Here is a 25586-nt window from a genome sequence, read left to right as displayed (position 1 = left end):
ATGTATGTTATCCTTTGTTCTGCTGTAAAACATACTTATACTAAATCTTTATATGTATGTGTATATATGTATATACGTATATGTGTATGTATGTGTGTATATGTATATACAGTGGTTTTGCAAAAGTATTCGGCTCCCTTGAAGTTTTCCACATTTTGTCAATACAAGAGACCAATACAAAGTGGTGTAACATTAAAAAAAGAAAAATAACTGCAAAGTGGGTTGTGTGTAATTATTCAGCCCCCTGAGTCAATACTTTGTAGAACCACCTTTTGCTGCAATTACAGTCAGATTAGATGGACAGCGTTTGTGAACAGCAGTTTTCAGATCTTGCTACAGATTCTCGATTGGATTTAGATCTGGACTTTGACTGGGCCATTCTAACACATGGATTGTAAGGCTTGGTGGTGTATTCTCCACAGTCAGCATGCAACGCATGAGCTGACGTGGAGGAGGTACACACACTAGCACAAAGAAACAGGCTATCCCTAGTATAGTGGAGGGGAGGACTGACTCCAATAGGAGATTGTGGCGCACAGAGCCGGTGCAGATCTGACAGCCACAAACAATGCTTTCGTTATAACGTCTCAGCGCAAAGTAGCGCTGAGCGCATAAACCAGAACTGAGGAGATCAGGACAGGTAGACAGAATGAACGCTTGCTAGCTAGCGGCTACTTAGCGACAGCAAGCGTCCAAAACCAGACAGACTGGAATGAGGCAGCCAATGCGTTGCGGCGATGGCGTGCCTCACAAAGACAGGACAGGATAGTCAGGAAATAGCAGGATCGAGATAGATGAACGTAACACAGATAAATATACAATAAGTATGTTTTCCTAGCGTATTACAATTACAGCTATCAATGAAACTATTTGTAACGTCTGACTAACATATGTATGTATCGGCAATGAACCGATATATGACATAAGCAGGAACGCTGACTAGGACTGGAGTAATACAGGGAACAGGACTCAGAAGGATTCGCTATCTCTTCGCAGAGATGAACGCAATCCACAAACAGTAACAGAACAGGATTCAGAAGGATTCGTTATCTCTTCGCAGAGATGAACGCAATCCACAAACAGGACCAGGAACAGGATAACTAGCTCAGCACGGGTGCTCACGGTACGCGCAAACTACCAAAACGTGCTGGAAAACTGACTAACTGAACACAGGAAATAAACAGTTCGTGTACGTATATATCAGCGACACAGATGTATCAACGTAACACGAATACAAGGAAAATAATAAACGTGCTGGTATGCATATATATTGGCAATGAACCAACATATGATGCAAAACCAGCAAAGTATCTTTAGAACAAGAAACACGATCGGGGGCTGAAGCGACAGCAAGACGGGCTTAAACTGAAGCTATGAAAACCCAAGGAAACCCTGCAGGAAGCAGATCTTTATACTGAGGTCATCCAATGGGAGCAGACATGCAGATTCCCACACAGGTGAATGATAATCAGTCACAAGCTGACAGCAGGGAAAGACAGACAAAGCTATGCAGCTTGCATGGAAATAGATCAGAACTGCCTGAGCTGCAGCACTACTACTTCCAGCAACAGCTGCTGCAGCAGCGATCATCACATGGATATGTTTTGTTTTAAACCATTCCATTGTTGCCCTGGCTTTATGTTTAGGGTCGTTGTCCTGCTGGAAGGTGAACCTCTTCCCCAGTCTCAAGTCTTTTGCAGACTCCAAGAGGTTTTCTTCCAAGATTGCCCTGTATTTGGCTCCATCCATCTTCCCATCAACTCTAACCAGCTTCCCTGTCCCTGCTAAAGAGAAGCACCCCCAGAGCCTGATGCTGCCACCACCATATTTGACAGTGGGGATGGTGTGTTCAGAGTGATGTGCAGTGTTAGTTTTCTGCCACACACTGCGTTTTGCATTTTGGCCAAAAAGTTCCATTTTGGTCTCATCTGACCAGAGCACCTTCTTCCACATGTTTGCTGTGTCCCCCACATGGCTTGTGGCAAACTGCAAACGGGACTTCTTATGCTTTTCTTTCAACAATGGCTTTCTTCTTGCCACTCTTCCATAAAGGCCAACTTTGTGCAGTGCACGACTAATAGTTGTCCTATGGACAGATTCCCCCACCTGAGCTGTAGATCTCTGCAGCTCATCCAGAGTCACCATGGACCTCTGGACTGCATTTCTGATCAGCGCTCTCCTTGTTCGGCCTGTGAGTTTATATATATATACAGGGAGTGCAGAATTATTAGGCAAGTTGTATTTTTGAGGAATAATTGTATTATTGAACAACAACCATGTTCTCAATGAACCCAAAAAACTCATTAATATCAAAGCTGAATATTTTTGAAAGTATTTTTTAGTTTGTTTTTAGTTTTAGCTATTTTAGGGGGATATCTGTGAGTGCAGGTGACTATTACTGTGCATAATTATTAGGCAACTTAAAGGGACTCCGAGCAGTGCAGAAACTATGGAAAGATGCATATCATTTTAAAGCTCTCTTTCTCCTCTTTCCAATGATATATAAACCACCGCGGCCGCGATTTCGATCGCGAAAATAGAGAAAACTAAAAGGTGTAGGGCAACGATTTAGGTGTCGTCAGAAAGAGGAGAAAGAGAGCTTTAAAATGATATCCATCAAGCCATAGTTATATTGTATTACACAGGACGACACTTTCCCCAGTGTCAGAAGCTCCATTCTGCTGAATGCAGCTGCTGACTTTGACAAAAAGTCGCCCTGTGTAATACAATATAACTATGGAAAGATGGATATCATTTTAAAGCTCTCTTTCTCCTCTTTCTGACGACACCTAAATCGTTGCCCTACGCCTTTTAGTTTTCTCTATTTGCGCGATCAAAATCGGGGCCGCGGCAATTTCAATCGCGAAAATAGCGAAAACTAAAAGGCGTAGGGTGGCGGTTTATATATCATTGGAAAGAGGAGAAAGAGAGCTTTAAAATGATGTGCATCTTTCCATAGTTTCTGCACTGCTCGGAGTCCCTTTAACAAAAAACAAATATATACCCATTTCAATTATTTATTTTTACCAGTGAAACCAATATAACATCTCAACATTCACAAATATACATTTCTGACATTCAAAAACAAAACAAAAACAAATCAGTGACCAATATAGCCACCTTTCTTTGCAAGGACACTCAAAAGCCTGCCATCCATGGATTCTGTCAGTGTTTTGATCTGTTCACCATCAACATTGCGTGCAGCAGCAACCACAGCCTCCCAGACACTGTTCAGAGAGGTGTACTGTTTTCCCTCCTTGTAAATCCCACATTTTATGATGGACCACAGGTTCTCAATGGGGTTCAGATCTGGTGAACAAGGAGGCCATGTCATTAGTTTTTCTTCTTTTATACCCTTTCTTGCCAGCCACGCTGTGGAGTACTTGTACACGTGTGATGGAGCATTGTCCTGCATGAAAATCATGTTTTTCTTGAAGGTTGCATTTTCCTGTACCACTGCTTGAAGAAGGTGTCTTCCAGAAACTGGCAGTAGGACTGGGAGTTGAGCTTGACTCCATCCTCAACCCGAAAAGGCCCCACAAGCTCATCTTTTATTATACCAGCCCAAACCAGTACTCCACCTCCACCTTGCTGGTGTATTGCACACCTTGTGCTTTTGGGCACTCCAGTGATGTTGCAGCTCTGAAATATGGCCAAACTGGTGGCAAGTGGCATGTTGGCAGCTGCACGCTTGACTTTTCTCAGTTCATGGGCAGTTATTTTGCGTCTTGGTTTTTCCACACCCTTCTTGCGACCCTGTTGACAATTTTGAATGAAACGCTTGATTGTTCGATGATCACGCTTCAGAAGCTTTGCAATTGTAAGAGTGCTGCATCCCTCTGCAAGATATCTCACTATTTTTGACTTTTCTGAGCCTGTCAAGTCCTTCTTTTGACCCATTTTGCCAAAGGAAAGGAAGTTGCCTTATAATTATGCACACCTGATCTAGGGTGTTGATGTCATTAGACCACACCCCTTCTCATTACAGAGATGCACATCACCTAATATGCTTAATTGGTAGTAGGCTTTCGAGCCTATACAGCTTGGAGTAAGACAACATGCATAAAGAGGATGATGTGGTCAAAATACTCATTTGCCTAATAATTCTGCACTCCCTGTATATATCCTCTTGCCGACTGCTCCACACCGATTGGTGTGAAGTGCTTGGGGCGGGGGTTGCAGGAGATTGCGCGCGCCGATGGAGGGTCAGGCATGGGAAGTCTTGTAATGGGACATCTCTTGCTACTCAAATGGCAGAAATTGCCAGAAAGGAAGTGACTATTTGCCTGTGGGTATCTTTAGACCTAATGGCCTAATGCTGATTGTAATCAAACCATTTTCCAGATAACATATGAAACATTCTGTAATTGTGGTGATAACATTGTTTGTCATGGACCATTAGCAGCTGCTATTGCAAATTGTCTACCCTGCCCAAGTGGGAAATAACTGAGTGCATTAGATTATCATCACTGTATAATGGCTGCTTGCTTGGCAATTAGGCAGAGTGTATATTTGCTGTTGTAGCCACATTTAAGTTGGACCTGAACTCAGAACTTCCTCTCTGCTCTAAAAGCTACGCACCAGCATAATAGCCTTTAAAGAAAAACATTTCGTTGTTACAGCTGATCCAAATCCTGCAATAAATCTGCAGTGTGTCCACTTCCTGCTTTCATGGAAACAGACATAGGGCTAACATTCTGTGTTTACAACTTAGCTGCTCTGCCGTGGCAGAAGATGTTCCTGAGCTGACACAGCTGAAAGATCAAATTACAGTTGGGATTAGTCACAGATGGGGGGAATCAGACAGGTTAAACTCTCTAAATACATATAGGGTACATTTCTCTATGTTTTACTTCTGCCCTGTGCAAAAGTTCAGGCCCACTTTAAAGGGGAACTCCTATGTTGTGTAGGGAAAAAAGAACCTTTTTTTTCAGCAAACTTTCAAGCAAGGATTTTAGTCAAACTCTTGAGACAAATGATTGTAGTGATCTGCTGAGAGGAGAATGGAGTGTGTAAACATGATCAGAACAGGGTTGTGCATTAGAAATATAATGATTTGACATCCTTTTGGTGTTCTGCCCTTTTTTTCTACGTTTACTTTGTGATCGCTGTGATTGGCTTTCAGTGATCACAGGGCCGTTTACCAGCGCATGGAGCTCAGCTGTAATCAGACAGCTGAAGTTAGCGGCGATCGAGGCGGGAGCGTGCGGAGCCACTCTGCTGAAATCTACATCCTACCAGTGATACAAGGCTCCAAACAGGATGTAGATTGCAACAGGCTGCGCCTGCAACAGGTTAAAGGACGCCCGAGGTGACATGTGACATGATGAGGTAGACATGTGTATGTACAGTGCTAAACTTACAAATAACTAGCCTATGTTCCCTTTTTTTCTGTTTCTTCCTCGAAAGTGTGAACTGCAAGTGACAGCTTCTCTCAAGTCAGACTATAGTATAATCCTCACTGGTATTGAATTCCAGCTGTAAAACTCTTTCCTTGATTAGAACTGCTTCCAAGTGCAGGCGATAGATAAAAAAGTCAATAGATCATACATTTTGGGACACTGAAACACTGTGTCAGCATGTGAGACAATACAAACAATAAACATTATTTTCTTAGCTGATACACAGAAAATAACACTGCAGCCTGCAGGATTCTAGAAAAGTCATTTTTAGATGAAAAAGGTTAGATACAATTGTTTATCTAGTCAATTTATTGTCACCTCAGGTTTTCTTTATAGTGCCCACTACTGATACAATCTTGATTGTACAATCCTACCACTTTTGTGTAATATGAGGGACTACCTAAAATATCCATCCAAAGTATATTCACTCGGTTTACGCTTCTCCTACATAGATGTGGTAAGACGGTACAATCAAGAATGTAAGTGGACATCACATGATGCTGAATCCACCAAGAAACAGATCTCTCTCTGATCGAATCTGATAGGAGAGAGATCTGTTGCCTGCCCATACACCGCAGGCCAATTACCAATCAACTTTAGAATGAAATCAGCCTTGTGACACTGCATCTGCTGCCCTCCGGTTACATAGAAGTGGTAAACTTGTATAATCGAGAATGTATCATTAGTGAACACTATATAAAGTACTGTGTATGATTTTCCTAAGTAGTTTGATTCTCAGGCACTCTTTTTGAGTTTATGGTTAAAGGGGCACAATGTCGAAAAATTGTAAAATTTAAAATATATGCAAACAGACAAATAAGAAGTACAATTTTTCCAGAGTAAAATGAGCCATAAATTACTTTTCTCCTATGTTGCTGTCACTTACAGTAGGTAGTAGAAATCTGACAGAAGTGACAGGTTTTGGACTAGTCCATCTCTTCATAGGGGATTTTCAGCAAGACTTTTATTCTTTATAAAGATATTCCCTAAACAGGATTTAAACAATGATGCTGGCCAGCTTCCCTGCTTGCTTCACAGTGAACAGCCATTCACTAAGTGCTTTTGAAAATAAATAAATCCGTGAGATACCCCTATGAAGAGATGGACTTGTCCAAAACCTGTCACTTCTGTCAGATTTCTACTACCTACTGTAAGTGACAGCAACATAGGAGAAAAGTAATTTATGGCTCATTTTACTCTGGAAAAATTGTACTTCTTATTTGTATATGTTTGCACATATTTTAAATGTTACAATTTTTCACCAGTATTTTGAGTGTAGCTAAACTTTTTTGGATAGTTTTATTTTTTTAAGTTGCTAATACACCTTGTTGATTGCTCCTTTTTTCCAGCCCATAATGTCAGGGGTTACACAGCTTTGCGGGACGAGGCAGTGAAGGTCTTCAATTCGCTCCAGCAAATGGAGAGTGAGAGAGACCCTGTGCCGTTGATGCAGGGGGTCCTCCAGACGTGCCTTGACTTGAGACCTTTACGGGACGAAATTTACTGCCAAGTCATCAAGCAGACCACCGACCCTCCGGAACCCGGGAGTTTGTCGGACCTTCGGTACTGGCAGCTACTTACCTGCATGAGCTGTACTTACTTGCCCAGCCCTGCTGTCCTTCGTTTTCTCCAGTTTCACTTACAAAGGTAAGAAACCTTTGATGGTCATTATAAATAAGACTAAATCTAATATGTATACTTGTGTGTTTCAAAAAGGGTCAGCGACGGCACAGTTTTCAATAGAATGGCTTATTGAGAAGAGAGAGAGGAACATCCTTGTCCATATTAATGCAAAAACATTGTAAATAAAGTGTAGACCCTATAATGGACAGCTTACACTATTTGCTGATCCTCACACAGAATATACTATTTTGCCAAAGTTATTGAGACGTCATTGAATAGGTAGTTGCCTATATGCATTTTGCCAAGTGTAATGTTTGGTGGAGGAGGTATTAAAGTGTGATTTTTTTCCAGGGATTAGGCTTGGCACCTTAGTTCCAGTGAAAGGAACTTGGAATGCTTCAGGATATCAAGACATTGTGGACCATTTTGTGTTCCCGACTTTGTGAGAACAGTTTGGGGATGGCCCTTTATTGTTCCAGCATGACTGCACACCAGTGCACAAAGTAAGGTCCATACAGACATGGATGGATGAGCAAGTTTGGTGTGCAGGAACTTGACTGACTTGCTCAAAGCCCTGACCCCAACTCAATAGAAAACCTTTGGGATAAATTATAGTGTAGACTGTGAGCCAGGCCTTCTCATCCAACATCGCTGCATGACTTCACTGATGCTCTTCTGGAGGAATAGTCCAAAACATTGCCATAAACACATGCCTAAACCTTGTGGAAAGCCTTATCAACAACAACAACAACAAATAACATTTGTAAAGCGCTTTTCTCCCGTGGGACTCAAAGCGCATAAGCATGGCTCCGACCATCGTGGTACAGGGGAAGAATTTTATAAATCTGGAAATGCCAGGCTAAACAGGTGGCTTTTCAGTCTGGATTTGAATAGCTCCAGGGATGGTGCTGTCTTTACTGGGTGTGGTAGGGAGTTCCAAAGAGTAGGGGCAGCATGACAGAAGGCTCTGTCTCCAGATTTTTTGAGGTGCACTCTGGGAGTGACCAAGTTTATAGAACTTGCTGATCTGAGGTTGTGAGAGGTGTGGTGCAGCTTCAGCAAGTCCTTCATGTATCCAGGGCCCAGATTGTGCAGGGATTTGAATGTCAGCAGTCCAATCTTGAAGAGTATTCTCCATTCTACTGGTAGCCAGTGCAGTGAGCGAAGGATCGGTGTAATGTGACAGTGGCGAGGCTGGTTTGTTAGCAATCTGGCAGCAGCATTCTGCACTAATTGCAGGCGACGCAAGTCTTTTTTGGGGAGGCCAGCATAAAGGGCATTGCAGTAGTCCAGCCGTGATGTGATGAAGGCGTGGACTAGGGTTTGAAGATCCTCTGGGGGAATCAGATGTTTAATCTTTGCAATGTTCTTCAGATGAAAGAAGGAAGATTTAACTACAGATGAAATTTGGTTTCTGAAACTCAATTCCCCATCGATTAGTACGCCAAGGCTGCGCACAAGGTTGAAGCTGTTTATGTCTGAATTCCCAATCCTGATTGGTGTTGCTTTAGGATAGAGCTGTTTTGATGGCGAGCACTGGCTTTGGACAAACAGGACCTCAGTTTTGTCAGCATTCAGTTTCAACCAGTTATCATTCATCCATGCCTGAAGCTCAGCTAAGCAAGAGTTTATTTTTGGGGTAGGGTCTGTTCCACCAGGTTTGAAGGACAGGTATAGCTGTGTGTCATCGGCGTAGCAGTGGTACGTCAGGCCATGTCGTTGGATAAGTGTACCGAGTGGCAACATGTAGATTGCAAACAGCAGAGGGGATAGGATTGATCCTTGTGGCACTCCGAATTGTAGAGGTGCAGGTTTGGACATTATAGGTCCTAGGGATACTCTCTGTGTTCTGTCAGTCAGGAATGATCTGAACCACTGGAGGACTGATCCACTGATGCCACAGTACTCCTGCAGTCTGTTAAGCAGGATTTCATGGTCAACTGTATCAAAAGCAGCTGAGAGATCCAACAGGATTAGGATGGAGCATTCCCCTCTGTCCCTTGCCATGAGCAGATCGTTATCAGAAGAGTTGAAGCTGTTATAGCTGGAACGGGAGGGCCATTTTCGTATTAAAGCTTATGGGTTAGAGTGGGATGTCATTAAAATTCATGTGTAAAGGCAAGTGCCCCGATACAGTACACTATATTGCCAAAAGTATAAGGATCCAGGTCATAAGTACTGGATCCAGGAAGCCTATGGACTATTCAGAGGCTTCCCAGTAATGAAGGAAATATCTAACTTTGATACTTTTGTTTCGCTTAGATTGTTGTATTATTAATTGTTAAACCACCAACATATTAGGCAGCACTGTACAATAGATGGGGAGAAATTACAACATTAAACAATATTACACAGGGGCATTACAGCATGAACAATGCTACACAAAATAGGGATGTAGCAAACAATGCTGCGCAGATTGCAAAAATATAGCAGACAAGTCACTGATTCCATATGGTGGCAGAAAAGAGCACATAGGGCGGAGGGCCCAGACAAATAACCTTACAATGTAAGGGATGGGGTAGAGGGACACAAAAGGGGAGGGGTGTATGTCCAAGGGAGGAGTTTGGAACTATAAAGATGGCTGGTAAGCAAGATAGGTCTTTAAGGATTGCTTGAATGAGTTGAAGATGGTGGCAAGCCCGATGGACGGAGTTCCATGGATAGTTCTATACAGTAGAGGCTGCTCTGGAGAAGTCCTGGAGCTTCGTAACTGAGCAAGTGATGCGAGGGGTGGACATCTGTAGAGTGTTGGAGGAGTGTAGAGAATTGGTTTGTCGAGCATCTCTGGACAAGATCTGAGATGTACAAACTGGAGGTATGGTGGATGGATTTGTATGCTGGGAAGAACGGTTTAAAATTAATTCTGAGGGGGGCACTAAACCAGTGAAGGGACTTGTGAAGAGGGACAGCTGGAGAGGAGTGGTGGGAGGAGTGAATGAGCCTGGCAGCTGCTTTCATAATTGATTGCAGGGGTCAGAGTTGTAGGAAGTCCAGACAGGATGACATTGCAGTAGTGCAGACAGGAGATGACCACAGCATGGACCAGGAGTTAGGCATTTTGTTCATGTAGAGTAACATTTTATGGCTGTGATGCAGCCCTGAGAAGATCCCACCACACAAAGAGTGTATTGCTCTTAAGTGGTTAAAGCAGGGGTTCTCAAACTGGGTGCCGCAGCACCCTGGTGCGCCTCGGGCACCTTTCAGGGGTGCCTCGGCACGCATCCTGATCCTTTATGCAATACCATCAGGTAATGCAACCGTGCATTGATATACAATGTGGCTGCATTACCTGCTAGTTAACCTTTAGTCCCCGCAACCATGGGTGAAGTTGAACATGAGAGGAATCGCTGTGCCTAATAAACATCACTAGCTACTTAGAGTGGGTCGTCGCCTGATAAGGGTCATAATTGCATTTCGGTAGTTGTTTTTGCCGAGGGTGCCTTGAAAAAATTTCAAAGCCACTGAGGTTGCCTTCACCCAAAAAAGTTTGGTAACCACTGGGTTAAAGGAATACTGTTGGGGGGTCGGGGGAAAATGAGTTGAACTCACCCGGGGCTTCTAATGGTCCCCCGCAGACATCCTGTGCCCTCGCAGCCACTCACTGATGCTCCGACCCCGCCTCCGGTTCACTTCCGGAATTTCAGACTTTAAAGTCTGAAAACCACTGCGCCTGCGTTGCCGTGTCCTCGCTCCCGCTGATGTCACCAGGAGCGTACTGCGCAGGTCCAGTATGTCTGTGCCTGCGCAGTATGCTCCTGGTGACATCATCAGGAGTCTGAAATTCCGGAAGTGAACCGGAGGCGGTGTTGGAGCATCGGTGAGTGGCTGCGTGGGCACAGGATGTTGGGGGACCATTAGAAGCCCCGGGTAAGTTCAACTCATTTTCCCCCGACCCTCTAGTAGTCCTTTAAATAGCTATCAGAACACAAGAGACCTCTGAAGTAAACAGTACTGTCTTTTCCACTGAATATCACATGAGCACACAATTGGTAAATAAGATGAAGCAGCATTTAGGCATGACACTCCTGGCCACATTGCCTGGATTCAGCTACATCCGTTATGCTATTTGTATTCCCCATGGAGATACAGTAGCTGGTTACATAACTGTTCTTTGCTGAACACAACAGTTCCATCTGATTTTATGGTACTGGTAGGGCAGCGGGAACACTCAGCACCTCTCTCTGGAATGTTCAGTTTTACAATCCTAATGTCTGTTGATTTACTGGGAATGCCCATGATATGTTCCACTTTGTAGAATACAGAAAAAATTCCCTGCCACTGAAATGGAGAAATATGCAGACTTCATCCTGGCATCCCTGGAGAAGACTAAACAGCGGGAATTTGTTCCATCCTATGAGGAGATCTCAGTGCTGATCCAGAGGCAGGCATTGATGTGCACTGTGCACTACCCCGGGGCTGGGGTGTGTAAGGTTCCTATCACATCTCACACCACTGCTGAAGAGGTGAGCTCCGCTATGTTCTCTGGCCCTGGAATTATAAGCTCTGTTCTGCAGGACCATCCACTCCTGTTGTGTCTTTGTAATTGTCTTTATTTCCCTTATTTAGTCTGAAGTGCTTGATAGTAAAGGTGGCCACACATCTCTCGACTTGGTGGCCTATCGACCATGAAAATCAGTGCTGCCAAGAGCATGCCCAATCAACAATTGGTCGCATGTGTCGTTCGGACATGCCGCTTGATGTCACTCCGTCGTGGTCGCTGTGGTAACGGCGAGTGATATCAGGATTAGTGATGAACGTGGCGAAGGCCCTGGTGGTGCCCATCCGTCTTCTGAGTCCCCCGCTTTGTTTGATTAGCATACCGCTATCGCTATATGTGTGTGGGTGCGGCGGACTTGCCCGATTCCCAAGAGATTTCATGCTGAAATCAATCAGGAATCGGCTTGCGGTGTATAGGCAGCCAACAGATCTCTCTCTATTCAGATTCTATCTGAGAGAGATTTGTCTCTTGGTCGAATCTTCCCATTATCGCTAAAAGAGGAACGGTAGCGAAAAGAGGAAAAAATAAATCAATTCATTGCAAAGTGAGAAGTTTAAAAATAGCAGAATGATGAAGAAATTGTGCACTTTGTTCATATTGTTCCTACATTCAGCCTGTTCGTAATCACCTCTACTACTGGCAGACATGAGGAAAAGCAGACAGCACCAACTGCCATTGGCCTCAATTCACTAAGCTTATCTCCTGTCTTTAATAACTCTTCTAGAGTTGTTACCATGGTGATAAGGCATGTAGTATTCAGGAAACATTTTACCTCAGGCAAACCTAAAGTTAACTCTTCTGTCTTTAAGTTAACTCTTCAATCCTTAAAATAACTCCAGAGTTAAAGGGAAGGTTCAGGGAAACCTGTAAAAAAATAAAAATCCCTATCCACTTACCTGGGGCTTCCTCCAGCCCGTGGCAGGCAGGAGGTGCCCTCGCCGCCGCTCCAGAGGCTTCCGGTTGTCTTCGGTGGCCGACCCGACCTGGCCAGGGCGGCTGCCAGGTCGGGCTCTTCTGCGCTCCAAGGACGGGCTCTTCTGCGTCCCACGCGGGCGCGCTGACGTCATCGGACGTCCTCCGGGCTGTACTGCGCATGCGCATGTGCAGAGAGCAGAGGAAAAGTAACTTGTTATAAACATTTGTAATTATGTGTGATACCTGACACCACAGCTTTTTATACTTTTTATTTTTCAGAGAAAAATACTCTGTAGTCTGGTATGCAAAAAACAACACTGGCTGTGCATAGAAGCAGACACCCCTTTTGCGGATTATTTGTTCCAATAGAGCTAAATCTTACACACAATAAATTGCAGCTTTTGCCTCTGATATTTAACATGAAAAGTAGGGAAATGTTTACACTGCTACTTAGACATTATGTATACATTATCATTTTAGAACACTTAGGTATTGATAGTGTTCCTTTAACCTTTTTTCACAAAGGTTGGTAAGAGGCACCCAGAAGTAGATAAAACTGAATTAAAAACAGAATATAGAGGTGGGTTACCTCAAAAACAACAAGTTCATATAAATATAAATTTTAATAAGAACAGGCAATGTGTTTTGTGGGTCTGAGCCTCCATGTCTGGCGTGCACCTTGCACAGGACAGGAGGAAAACGGAGAGGAATGCACCCTGTGTGTATTTAGAGTTTAGCCTAATTCCCCCTCACCTGTAGCTGTAATTTGATCTCACGGCTGTGTCAGCTGGCTGTCACGTCAGAGCTGCTAATTTGTAAACACAGGATAATAACCCTGTGTCTGCGTCCATGAAATCAGGAAGTAAACACTGCGGATGTATTGCAGGATTTATATCAGCTGTAACAAAAATGTTTTACTTTTTTATTATGTTGTTGCTTATCTTTTAGAGCAGGGAGGAAGTTTTGAGTTCAGGTCCGCTTTAAGCTCTGTATAGTACATTGAGCGACATGTCTATGTATTTATCACAGATCCCTCACCGTTCTGTCTCTCCCCACAGCTGGTTGCTGAGCTGATGAATAGGCTCAACCTGAGCTGCAGCCAAAACATATTTGCCCTGTATGAGCAGAACAACAAATACGAGCAAGCACTGAGCAAAGCCACTATCGTTGCAGACATCCTCACCAGGTTTGAAAAGTAAATAAAGCTTTATTGTTGTGGTCAGAGGGAGGGGATGCTGGGAAGAGGATCTGAGAGCATCTTACAGTGTATCATGTTTCTTTTATTTCATCCATTTGTGCATCATCTATTTGCTGTCTAGATGACTGGAAGCAGGCAAAGGTCTTTTTTTGCTTTAATATGTATTTATTTGTAATAAAGGCTTTCTATTATACAGCGTATAAAACATTTAGGCTAGGTTCACAGTGGGACTTTGCGTTGTGATGCGTCGTTAAAGCCACAATGCAGCATTACAGCGCAACGCGAAAAAGGTGGTAACGCCCATTAATGCTGCATTACTGTCGCATACAATAAGTACAGTAAAGCATACAGGCAATGAAACGTATGCTTTCCTGTACATAGTAACATGTGTGTTTAGAGATAACACACTGCAGCTATGCGATACCATAACGCTACCCGTTACAATGTGACACTCACTGTGAACATCCCATAGGATTATGATTGCAGTGCGGTAATCTGCATTAGAAGGCAGCTCCACAGCGCCCCACTGTGAATGTAGCCTTAATATCATGAAAAATGAACACTTGTCCTGAAACTAGCAGTCATTTTGAGTGTACTGAGATAAGCGGATCACCGTTCTATGTACTTCTGCTGATGAACTCATGCTAGGGCTGTATTGACCGCGGGTCACACTTGTCCATGCAGAAAACCATCAGTTTTCTGGCATCAGCATTTTTAAATTTGCGTTTTTCCTGCATTTGTGTTTTTTCGTGCGTTTTTTTTATGCATTCACACATTTCCGTTTTTTAATCAATATTCATATTTAACAAGTAAAAAACAATAGTTTTTACCTTGTTTGGGCAAAAAGGCATCAAAAATGTATGCAAAGTGAGTGTGTTTTTTTCACCATAGGAAAGGATTGCATGCAGAAGTAGAAAGCATAAGTTCTGCAAACAGCATGCAGAGAGAATGAACTTGTTTAGCGTTTTAAAAACGCATCTAAAAATGCATTGAAGAAACCTACCAATACTGTACACATTTTGTGCAGCCCATAGACTATCATTATGTGCGTTTTTGCATGTGTTTTCTAAAACGCATGTGATTCAAATAAGTGTGATCCAAGCCTTAGGCACTTGCAAGTGGGATGAGGGCTGTAGTGAGTGCAGAGGGTCCCATGTGTTCATGGCTGTGAAGCTGTACCACATCCGCTATCCCAGCCTGGCCACAATATCATAAATGATAACGCTGTGTCAGGGCTGGTTCACACTGGAGCGCTTTTCAGCCCTTTGCTGAGCGCCAGCGCTCAGCAAAGGCGATGCGCAGATGTATCCCCATGGGATCATTCTCACTGCAGCGTTCGCGTTTTGCATAAATCGCAAACGCGCTGCATCCTCGGCAGAGAATTTCAAACATGCCTGATCACGCTTTTGATTACTAAACTGTTGGAAATGGAGGCTGATTGGTCATGCAGATCCCTGGCGGCTTCAAACAACCGATTAAAGAGACACTGAAGCGAAAAAAAAAATGATATAATGAATTGGTTGTGTACTATGAATAATTACTAGAAGATTAGCAGCAAAGAAAATATTCTCATACTTTTATTTTCCGGTATATAGTGTTTTTTCTAACATTGCATTATTCTATATATGTGCAGATTACACAACACTCAGCATTCAAAATGAGTCTTTCAGAGCAGTCTGTGAAGTAATGACATCTTCTCTGGCGGAGGAAAAGTAAATAGTCCAGGAACAGTTGAGATAATAAAAGTCAGATAACAGCCCTCTCCACGACTAACTTAGTCGGAGAGCTTAAAGGACTTACGAGGCGAAAATGCTAAAAAAAGTAAATTACCTGCCTCATTTTTATGGCAGCTGAATGTGGTGAATTCACTGCCTGTCAGCTGCTCTCTTGTACCGTCCTCCGGGCACTGACAAGCAGCAGTTTAACACATACGCCCCCTTCCCGGCCGCCTTTCCCTGTCTGAAAGAGCCCTTAAAAGAGACACTGAAGCGGAAAAAAAATGATGATATTATGATTTGTATGTGTAGTACAGCTAAGAAATAAAACATTAAGATCAGATACATCAGTCTAATTGTTTCCAGTACAGGAAGAGTTGAGAAACTCCAGTTGTTATCTCTATGCAAAAAAGCCATTAAAGGACTTACGAGGCGAAAATGCTAAAAAAAAGTAAATTACCTGCCTCATCTTTTATGGCACGGAGGACGCCGTCCGCACCCTCCGTGCCGATCCGCCGGGTCCCCCCGCTCATTAGCCCCCCCAGCCCGGCTGCCGACCCCACGGCCCGGGTCGGGCTCTCCTGCCACCCGCAATATGGCCGCTTCCTTTGGCCGCGGCTGCGCAGTCCGCCTGGCCGCGAGTGCGGCTGCGCAGCTCTAGGGCCAGCCCCCCCTGATCCACGCTACGTAGCTACGACCCGGGCCGTGGGGTCAGCAGCCGGCCCGGGGGGCTAATGAGCGGGGGGACCCGGCGGATCGGCACGGAGGGCGCGGACGGCGTCCTCCGTGCCATAAAAGATGAGGCAGGTAATTTACTTTTTTTAGCATTTTCGCCTCGTAAGTCCTTTAATGGCTTGTTTGCATAGAGATAACAACTGGAGTTTCTCAACTCTTCCTGTACTGGAAACAATTAGACTGATGTATCTGATCTTAATGTTTTATTTCTTAGCTGTACTACACATACAAATCATAATATCATAATTTTTTTTCCGCTTCAGTGTCTCTTTAAGGGCTCTTTCAGACAGGGAAAGGCGGCCGGGAAGGGGGCGTATGTGTTAAACTGCTGCTTGTCAGTGCCCGGAGGACGGTACAAGAGAGCAGCTGACAGGCAGTGAATTCACCACATTCAGCTGCCTGTATGAAAGAGCCTTCAATTGGCTGGGGACAATCCATGGACCCGGTACATTTCACTCTTTCTCCTAAGTTTCTCCTAGGAGATCACTTTTCACCTTCTATTTAAAATAACTTTTGAGCACTCTGCAGTTGAAAAGGTACCAAAAAGTAGATGAAAAGTACTGTCAAGATGATTCTAGAGGCCTCTACCCACTACACGATTTTTCCATCAACTGGCGTTTTTTTTTTTTTGAGCGATGAGCAATCTTTTCCGCGATCTCCCCATGTGAGTACAGACATGCAATTACGGAAACGTAATTTGGCAAGGCGCAGCGATCTTTAACCATTGCCACCCCCCTTCCCCATCCTGAATTGACTAGGACGGCGATCTGTCCTCTTCTCCGCCTCTCACAGGCATCAGCTTATGAGAGGGCTTAGATTTCCAGCCTCTCTGAGGGACAGCCGAGTGCCCCCTGTACAGCGCTGCACTAGATAGCAGCACCAAATGTAAACAAAGGGGATTTCTTTCCCCTTTCATCTAGTAGCGGCCTGCTAGCCGCAGTCGTAGCTAGCAGGCTGATTACGGAGCTCCGCGAATCGGGAGGTACCGATCACTCATGCGCACGATCCCCTGCAAAACCCCGCCCCAGGACTTGACACTAATCAGCGTTAGGCGGTCCTGGGGCTGCCACCTTCCCAACAGCTATTGGCATTAGGCGGTTGGGAAGGGGTTAAGATCCCATGTGAAGTACTACTATCGCTTGAACTCTGGTTCATGCCGATCATGTGCCATCACATATACCCACCAGCAGGAAAATGGTTCGGGGAACATTCATCGCCGGGGGACGTAGCTGGGATCCATCTAGCTGGGAAAGTTAAGAAACGTCAGTTGTTATCTATGCAGAAGAGCTTCTCTGAGCTCCACAATTGGTCCCTGATTCCTGCAGCACTATACATCAAAGAAACAGTGACAGACAGATTTAGATAAGGTTCAGTGAGAAGAGAAGTTCAAAGGTTCATTAGCTCTGCAAACCACACTTAGGAATTTAAACTATAAGACAGAGCAAACTGCAAATATGACAATATGATGCCAAGCTATTAAAAATGCTATATAACTGAAAATAAAAATATTAGACTAATTGCTTTGCTACTGATGTCCTATTCCTTATCCGTACTACACATATAATTCATTATATCATACGTTTTTTTCCCCCGCTTCAGTGTCACTTCAGTACACATGAACTGAGAGGGATATGGAGGCTGCCATATTCATTTCCTGTTAAACAATACCAGTTTGCCTGGCAGTCCTGCTGATCTCTTTGGCTGCAGTAGTGTCGAAATCATACATCTGAAACAATCATACAGCTAATCCAGTCATACTTCAGTCAGAAACACCTGATCAGCATTTTTGTTCGGGGTCTATGGCTAAAAGTATTGGAGGCAGAAGATCAGCAGGGCAGCCAGGCCATGTGCATTGTTTTAAAGGAAATAAATATGTCATCTTCCATATCCTTTTCAGTTCAGGTGTGCTTTATACTATAATATATATATATATATATATATATATATATATATATATATATATATATATATATATATATATATATATATATACTAGCTGGTTGCCCGGGTTCGTATTTGGCTTGTGTTGGGTCTGCCCACTTTTTCTAACCCTAACACACAATTACTTAATGACCAAGTATGTGAGCTTTGCGGTCTTTGGCATCAATAATTTGCAATTAAATAAAATTAATCTGATTGGATGTGGCTCCACCCCCTTTCTGAATTTGAACCCCAATCACCCAATGGCCAACTGTACCAGGTACAGGTGATTAACAGTGCAAGAATGGCAGCAATTAAATATTCCCATTAAAATTCAATAGGTATTTTGATTGGCTTTTATAGGCTCCACCCACTTTTCTGAATATTAATCCCAGTCACCCATAGACCAACTGTGCAAAGTTTGAGAACCCTACCATTAACAGTGTAAGAATGACTGCAGTTTACATTTGCGCAATGAAATTTGTATTTTTCTCCATCCACTTATTTCCTAACATTGTTCAGGTATGTATTTGGCTGGTGTTGGCTCCGCCTACTGTTTCTAACCCTAACACACAATTACTCAATAACCAAGGTTGTGAGCTTTGCGGTCTTTGGCACCAATAATTTGCATTGAGATTAAACAAATCTGATTGGCTGTTTGTGGCTCCACCCCTTTGTCTGAATTTGAACCCCAGTAACCCAATGACCAACTGTACCAGGTTTAAGGCTTGTGCCCTTAACAGTGCAAGAATGGCAGCAATGAAATATTCCCTGAAAAATCAATAGGTAATTTTTGATTGCCTTTTGTAGGCTCCACCCACTTTTCTGAATATTAACCCCAGTCACCCAGTAACCAACTGTGCAAAGTTTGAGAACCCTACCATTAACAGTGTAAGAATGGATGCTGTTTACATTTTCCCAGTAAAATTTGTATTTGTCTCCGCCCACTTATGACCCTGCATTGCCCGCTTATGTATTTGGCTGGTGTTGGCTGTGCCCACTTTTCTAACCCTAACGCACAATTAATCAATTACTCAATTACCAAGTTTGCGAGCTTTGCGGTGTTTGGCATCAATAATTTCCATTGGAATGAAACAAATCTAATTGGCTGTTTGTGGCTCCACCCCCTTTCTGAAATTGAACCCCAGTCACCCAATGATCAACTGTACCAGGTTTGAGGCTTGTGCCATTAACAGTGCAAGAATGGCAGCAATGTAAATATTCCCCTTGAAAATCAATAGGTTAATTTTGATTGGCTTTTATAGACTCCACCCACCTTTCTGAATTTTAATCCCAGTCACCCTGTGACCAACTGGGCAAAGTTTGAGAACCCTATCATTAACAGTGTAAGAATGGCTGCAGCTTACATTTTCGAGTGAAATTTGTATTTGTCTCCGCCCCCTTTTTGGTTATGGGAATAAAAAGTATCCTATACTTTATTCAAGGTAATGTACTATGTGTGTGCCAAATTTCATTCAAATCCGTTCAGCCATTTTTGCGTGATCGAGTAACAAACATCCAAACATCTAAACATCCAAACATCCGAACTTTCCCATTTATTATATTAGTAGGATATACCTTATTGTATTTAGTTTGTATGGCACCTAAAGCACTTTTTGAGTATCTTCCTTTCTTTTCCAACAGCCTTACATGCAAAGAAAAAGGGTTTGAAACAAGATGGAGGTTGTACTTCAAGCTGTACTGTTTCCTTGACCTAGAGGATATTGCTAAAGACAGTCTGGAATATTCTTTCCTTTTTGAGCAGGTAAGAGTTACATCACAGTAAATCTCTCTCTGCACAAATTGGAGTGAGGGGAAGGCTGGGAAATGATATCACACTGTGTATGGGGAGGGGCAGAGGCATGCACTGCTTCCTGGTGTGTAGAGGCAGGTACTGCATCCTGGTGCGTGGAGAGGGGCGGAGGCAGACACTGCTTCCTGGTGCGTGGAGAGGGGTGGAGGCAGGCACCTCTTCCTGGTGCATGGTGAGGGGCGGAGACAGGCACTGCTTCCTGGTGCGTGGAGAGGGGTGGAGGCAGGCACTGCTTCCTGGTGCGTGGAAAGGGGTGGAGGCAGGCACTGCTTTCTGGTGCGTGGAGAGTGGCGGAGGCAGGCACAGCTTCCTGGTGCGTGGAGAGGGGTGGAGGCAGGCACTGATTTCTGGTGCATGGAGAGGGGTGCAGGTAGGCACGGCTTCCTGGTGCATGGAGAGGGGCAGAGGCAGGCACTGCTTCCTGTTGCGTGGAGAGGGGCAGAGGCAGGCACTACTTCCTGGTGCATGGAGAGGGGCAGAGGCAGGCGCCTCTTCCTGGTGCGTGGAGAGGGGCAGAGGCAGGCACCTCTTCCTGGTGTGTGGAGAGGGGCGGAGGCAGACACTGCTTCCTGGTGCGTGGAGAGGTGCGGAGATAGACACTGCTTCCTGGTGCGTGGAGAGGGGTGGAGGCAGGCACCTCTTCCTGGTGCGTGGAGAGGGGCGGAGGCAGGCACTTCTTCCTGGTGCGTGGAAAGGGGTGGAGGCAGGCACTTCTTTCTGGTGCGTGGAGAGCGACGGAGGCAGGCACAGCTTCCTGGTGCGTGGAGAGGGGTGGAGGCAAGCACTGATTTCTGGTGCATGGAGAGGGGCGGAGGCAGGCACTGCTTCCTGGTGCTTGGAGAGGGGTGGAGGCAGGCACCTCTTCCTGGTGCGTGGAGAGGGGCGGAGGCAGGTACTGCTTCCTGGTGCGTGGAGAGGGGCGGAGGCAGGCACCTCTTCCTGGTGCGTGGAGAGGGGCGGAGGCAGGCACTGCTTCCTGGTACGTGGAGAGGGGTGCAGGTAGGCACGGCTTCCTTGTGCGTGGAGAGGGGCGGAGGCAGGCACTGCTTCCTGGTGCATGGAGAGGGGCGGAGGCAGGCACTGCTTCCTGGTACGTGGAGAGGGGTGCAGGTAGGTACGGCTTCCTGGTGCGTGGAGAGGGGCGGAGGCAGGCACTGCTTCCTGGTACGTGGAGAGGGGTGCAGGTAGGCACCTCTTCCTGGTGCGTGGAGAGGGGCAGAGGCAGGTACTGCTTCCTGGTGTGTGGAGAGGGGTGGAGGCAGGCACTGCTTCCTGGTGCGTGGAGAGGGGCGGAGGCAGGTACTGCTTCCTGGTGTGTGGAGAGGGTGTGTGGAGAGGGGCGGAGGCAGGCACTGCTTCCTGGTACGTGGAGAGGGGTGCAGGTAGGCACCTCTTCCTGGTGCGTGGAGAGGGGCGGAGGCAGGCACTGCTTCCTGGTGCGTGGAGAGGGGCGGAGGCAGGTACTGCTTCCTGGTGCGTGGAGAGGGGCGGAGGCAGGCACTGCTTCTTGGTGCGTGGAGAGGGGCAGAGGCAGGCACCTCTTCCTGGTGCCTACTCTGAGAGTCACATTTGCCAGGAAGTTTACCAGCAGGGATTACTACACAATACTAATGAATACAGTACACATGAAACACATGGGGTAAGGGAAAGGTGTACTTTATAGATATGCATTATTTTCTCCTTTATTATTTCTCTCACTTTTATTCGTACATTCAGTTCTGAGGCTTAATGGGTTATTGTATTATGCATTGCAGGCTCATGAGGCAGTGGTAAAAGGCTACCTACCAACAAGTGAAGAGACGTTACAATCCCTGGCTGCTCTCCGTCTTCAGTTCCTCAATGGTGACTTCTCCCCCAATGCTCCATTTCCCCGATTGGAGGAACTTTTTCCCATTTACGTTCTCCACTCGCGGGTCTTGGCATCCACTAAACCCGCCACAACACCAAGGACTCAGTGCCACAGCTTTCACAAAGGCCTTTTCTCTGGAGCCCTTCCCAATGGGCTATGGAACAATTCCCTGGTCAAACAAAAGGCTGAGGAAAGCCAGAAGTTTAAGGGCCGCATGAAGGAGGAAGGGGCCAACATGATGTCTGCCATTGTGGACAAATGGAAGGCTCTGCAAAGCATGCAGAGGACAGAAGTCATGGCTTCCTATTTAGCTATAGTGAAACAGTGGTCAGGCTATGGGTCCACGTTGTTTGACATTGACTTTTATATGGTAAGAGACGTTAATATGTTCTAAAAAAATCTAAGCTTAGGAAATGGCTGCTTATTTTTTGGGCCCTATACTTCCTGGTATTTGCAACCATAGCTGTGCTTCTTGCCTGCCCACCAAACCATAGATTACACTTGGAGAAGAGGTCAGACCAATGTCTGGTGAGGAGACATGGTTACACCTTGTGAAGCCGCACACCCATCGCCTATCTCGCCATAGTTGTACTTAGCAGATGGGCGTGGCTTTGCACAACATAGTCATACCCCTGTTTTCCCACCTGGCTGTTAGCCACCCTCTGCTCTGTTGCATAAGCTGATGTATGCTTAGCAGATGGGTGTGGCTTTGCAGGACATAGTCACGCCCCTGCCTTCCCACCTGGCTTTTAGCCACCCTCTGCTCTGTTGCATAAGCTGATGTATGCTCAGCAGGATGGTGTAATGGTTAAAGGCTCGGCCTCTGACACAGGAGACCAGGGTTCCTGTTCAGTAAGCCAGCACTATTCAGTAGAACTCAGGCAAGTCTCCCTAACACTGCTACTGCCTATAGAGCGCGCCCTAGTGGCTGCTGCTCTGGCGCTTTGAGTCTGCCAGGAGATAAGCGGGATATAAATTTTATTTGTCTTGTCAGATGGGCGTGGCTTTGTACGACAGTCACGCCCCTGCCTCCCGACCTGGCTGTTAGCTACCCTCTGCTCTGTTGCATAAGCTGATGTATAGTTAAGTGGATGGACAGTGGGTGCGGCCGCAGGCAGCTTCCCCTGATTCCTGTACCCAGAAGCAGTCTGCATTTTACTTGTGACAGCATACTGTATTCTTGTTATTATACAGTACACAAGCACCGACTAATGAGTGACAAGGCTATAGATAATATATCAAACCAGCTGAAAACTGAACATTATTTCACATTCGTATTTATTGAATTCTGTGTACAAAAAAAACCAATACAAATGTCGCAGTCACGCTGATTGAATGCCACAGTCGTACCAGTATGTGTGGGCTTTGATGGCTGGCCAGACATCTACAGTTGACGTGGAAAATTAATTGATTTCTTGAAAAATTGCCTCGTGTGATCATCATTAGCTACTGTAAACCAGCTTACAGCTGGACTGATGAGATTATGGATACGTGTATTGAGTGTGCAGTTGTATGAAAAAATTTTCACTTGCACGGTTGATATTAAAGGGCAACTGAAGCGAGAGGGATATGGAGGCTGCCATATTTATTTTTTTATAAGCAATACCAGTTGCCGGGCAGCCCTGCTGATTCTCTGCCTCTAATGCTTTTAGCCATAGACCCTGAACAAGCATGCAGCAGATCAGGTGTTTCTGACATTATTGTCAGATCTGACAAGATTAGCTGCATGCATGTTTCTAGTGTTACTCAGACACTACTGCAGCCAAATAGATCAGCAGGGCTGCCAGGCAACTGGTGTTATTTAACCCCTTGAGGACCGTAGGCTTACACTCCCTAGTGACCAGGCTATTTTTTACAATTTAGGCCACTGCAGCTTTAAGGCCTCGCTGCAGGGCCATACAACTGAGCACACAAGTGATTCTCCTCCCCCCCCCTCCCTTTTCTGCCCACCAACAGAGCTTTCTGCCAGCATGTTTGTTTATTTCTTTTTTATTTGTTTGACTTTTTTTAACCACTTCGGGACCGGCGCCTAACCCCCCTTAAGGACCAGGGCAATTTGCATAGAGGGGGGGCATTTGGGGGGGGTCGGGCGGCCGTATCCTGTCTGTGGCTGGCTGGGCATGGTGTCCCCCATGGAGGCAGGTTTCCCCCCTGTAGCTGGCAGCTTTCACTCACCTTCCAGGCTCCAGCGATGAGCCGCAGTAGCCACCTCTTCTCCAGCCAGCATCTCCGCTCCAAATGACGCTCAGGTCCGGGTCGCGGCTTGGTGACGTAGTGATCACATGATCAGCAGCCATACGCGATGGCTGCTGATCACTGAGGGGAGATGCCAGCTGTCATATGACAGCTTAATCTCCCCCTCCGGGTGCACAATCAACGTCCGGTCAGAACAGTAGCACCACCTGCTGGACGTTGATTCAACGTACCTGGTCCGTAAATAGTTAATAGACTCTTTTTTTTTTTAATTACAGGCCCTCCCTACCCCCGTCAGCCAATCACTGCGATCAGCTGTCATAGGCATATGACAGACAATCGCTCCTAGTGCTCTGTAGGAGTCAGTGACATGGGTGTCCCCAGTACAGCGTTGCCATGGATCGGTTACCCAGTACATCGGTTTCGCTATCTAACAGTCTCCTAGCGGCAATTGTGATAGACTGATATCGAAGCGGAGCGTCATCATTCAAGTGGAGATGCGCACGCATTAGCGCGCGATCTCCTGCAAAACCCCGCCCCAGGACATCATGCCAATTCGCGTGGAGCGGTCGTTAACAAGTTAAAAATAAATAAATATGGCTGCCTCCATATTCTTCTTTCTTAAGTTGTCCTTTAAAGGACACCTGAAGTGAGAGGGATATGGAGGCTGTCATGTTTATTTCCTTTTAAACAGCGCACATTGCCTGGCTATCCTGCTGATCCTCTGCCTTGAATCATTTTAGCCATAGCCCTGAACAAGCATGCAGACAATCAGGTGTTTCTGACAATACCAGAGCTAACAAGATTCGCTACATGCTCGTTTCTGTGGTTATTCAGACACTACTGCAGCCAAATAGACCAGCAGAGCTGCCAGGTAATTAGTATTGTTTAGAAGGAAATAAATATGGCAGCCTCCATAATCCTCTCACTTGTTGGATGAACGTGTTGTGTGATCAGGCTGTTGCACTGTATATTACACAGAGAAATGTCACAATGGGACAGTTGTTCTCAGTAGTCACCAGATGCTTGTCTGTGCTTTTTCTTTTCTGCAGAGTTCCATAGGGAGCTTCTCACAGCGGCTGTGGTTGGGTGTCAGTGCCTCCTCTCTCAGCCTTTACAAGCAGGGAGAAATTGAGCCATTTGAAAGCATTCAGTACAAGCAGATAACATCTTTTGGCGTCTCTGATAGCTCGACTTTTAAGGTGTCAGTAGGCGAGAAGGAAATGACCTTTGAAACATCTAAGGTGAGAACTGCCAGTCCACTATAATATTTGCTGTTGTGTAAGAAATAAGGTTGCGTGTGCAACCAGGCAGGTTAATAGCCAAAGCACTTGAGTAGCATGCTGCCTATGCAGTGGTGTAGCTAGGAGCTATGGGCCCCAGTGCAAGCATTCTATACATAATTATTGATATTGTGCACCAAAACCTGCTGAGGACAACCACAGTTTGTTAATGATTACCACTATTCAAGCATCTATAGAAGTGATCATTACCAGCAAAGGACCAATAAAGAGCATTGAGGGAGGGCCCTTTGGGTTCCCTCTGTCCAAAAGGCCCCAGTGCAGTCGCAACCTCTGCATCTCCCACTGTGTCTCTGTGTACCCAGGCTCCATTGTACTCCATTGCTCAAGAGTAGTAATGTTGTGTGAATTCGGCATAACGAATTTGAAACAACCAACTACTGCCAAACCCCACACACTTCAGCGAGTCAGGCAAAAGCAGTGT

The 25586-nt window shown here is 45.3% G+C and overlaps 1 protein-coding gene across 2 annotated transcripts in view; it reads left to right on the top strand.

Annotated features, from left to right (window-relative positions):
- PLEKHH3 (pleckstrin homology, MyTH4 and FERM domain containing H3) overlaps nt 1–25586 on the top strand; it is a 128522-nt gene that overhangs the window by 96696 nt on the left and 6240 nt on the right. The window contains exons 7-12 of one of the 2 annotated variants that reach the window (XM_068261841.1): nt 6752–7049; nt 11281–11488; nt 13497–13624; nt 19651–19771; nt 21574–22038; nt 24914–25105. In XM_068261841.1, the coding sequence (XP_068117942.1) occupies nt 6752–7049; nt 11281–11488; nt 13497–13624; nt 19651–19771; nt 21574–22038; nt 24914–25105 (1412 nt within the window). Of the gene's footprint in view, nt 1–6751; nt 7050–11280; nt 11489–13496; nt 13634–19650; nt 19772–21573; nt 22039–24913; nt 25106–25586 lie in introns of both variants that reach the window. The other variant, XM_068261840.1, reaches the window with a different exon arrangement.

The sequence above is a fragment of the Hyperolius riggenbachi genome, chromosome 12 (assembly GCF_040937935.1).
Source record: "Hyperolius riggenbachi isolate aHypRig1 chromosome 12, aHypRig1.pri, whole genome shotgun sequence".
Classification (NCBI taxonomy): Eukaryota; Metazoa; Chordata; class Amphibia; order Anura; family Hyperoliidae; genus Hyperolius; species Hyperolius riggenbachi.
Note: the sequence above shows the minus strand (reverse complement) of the source record. Positions and strands in the feature narration are given on the sequence as shown.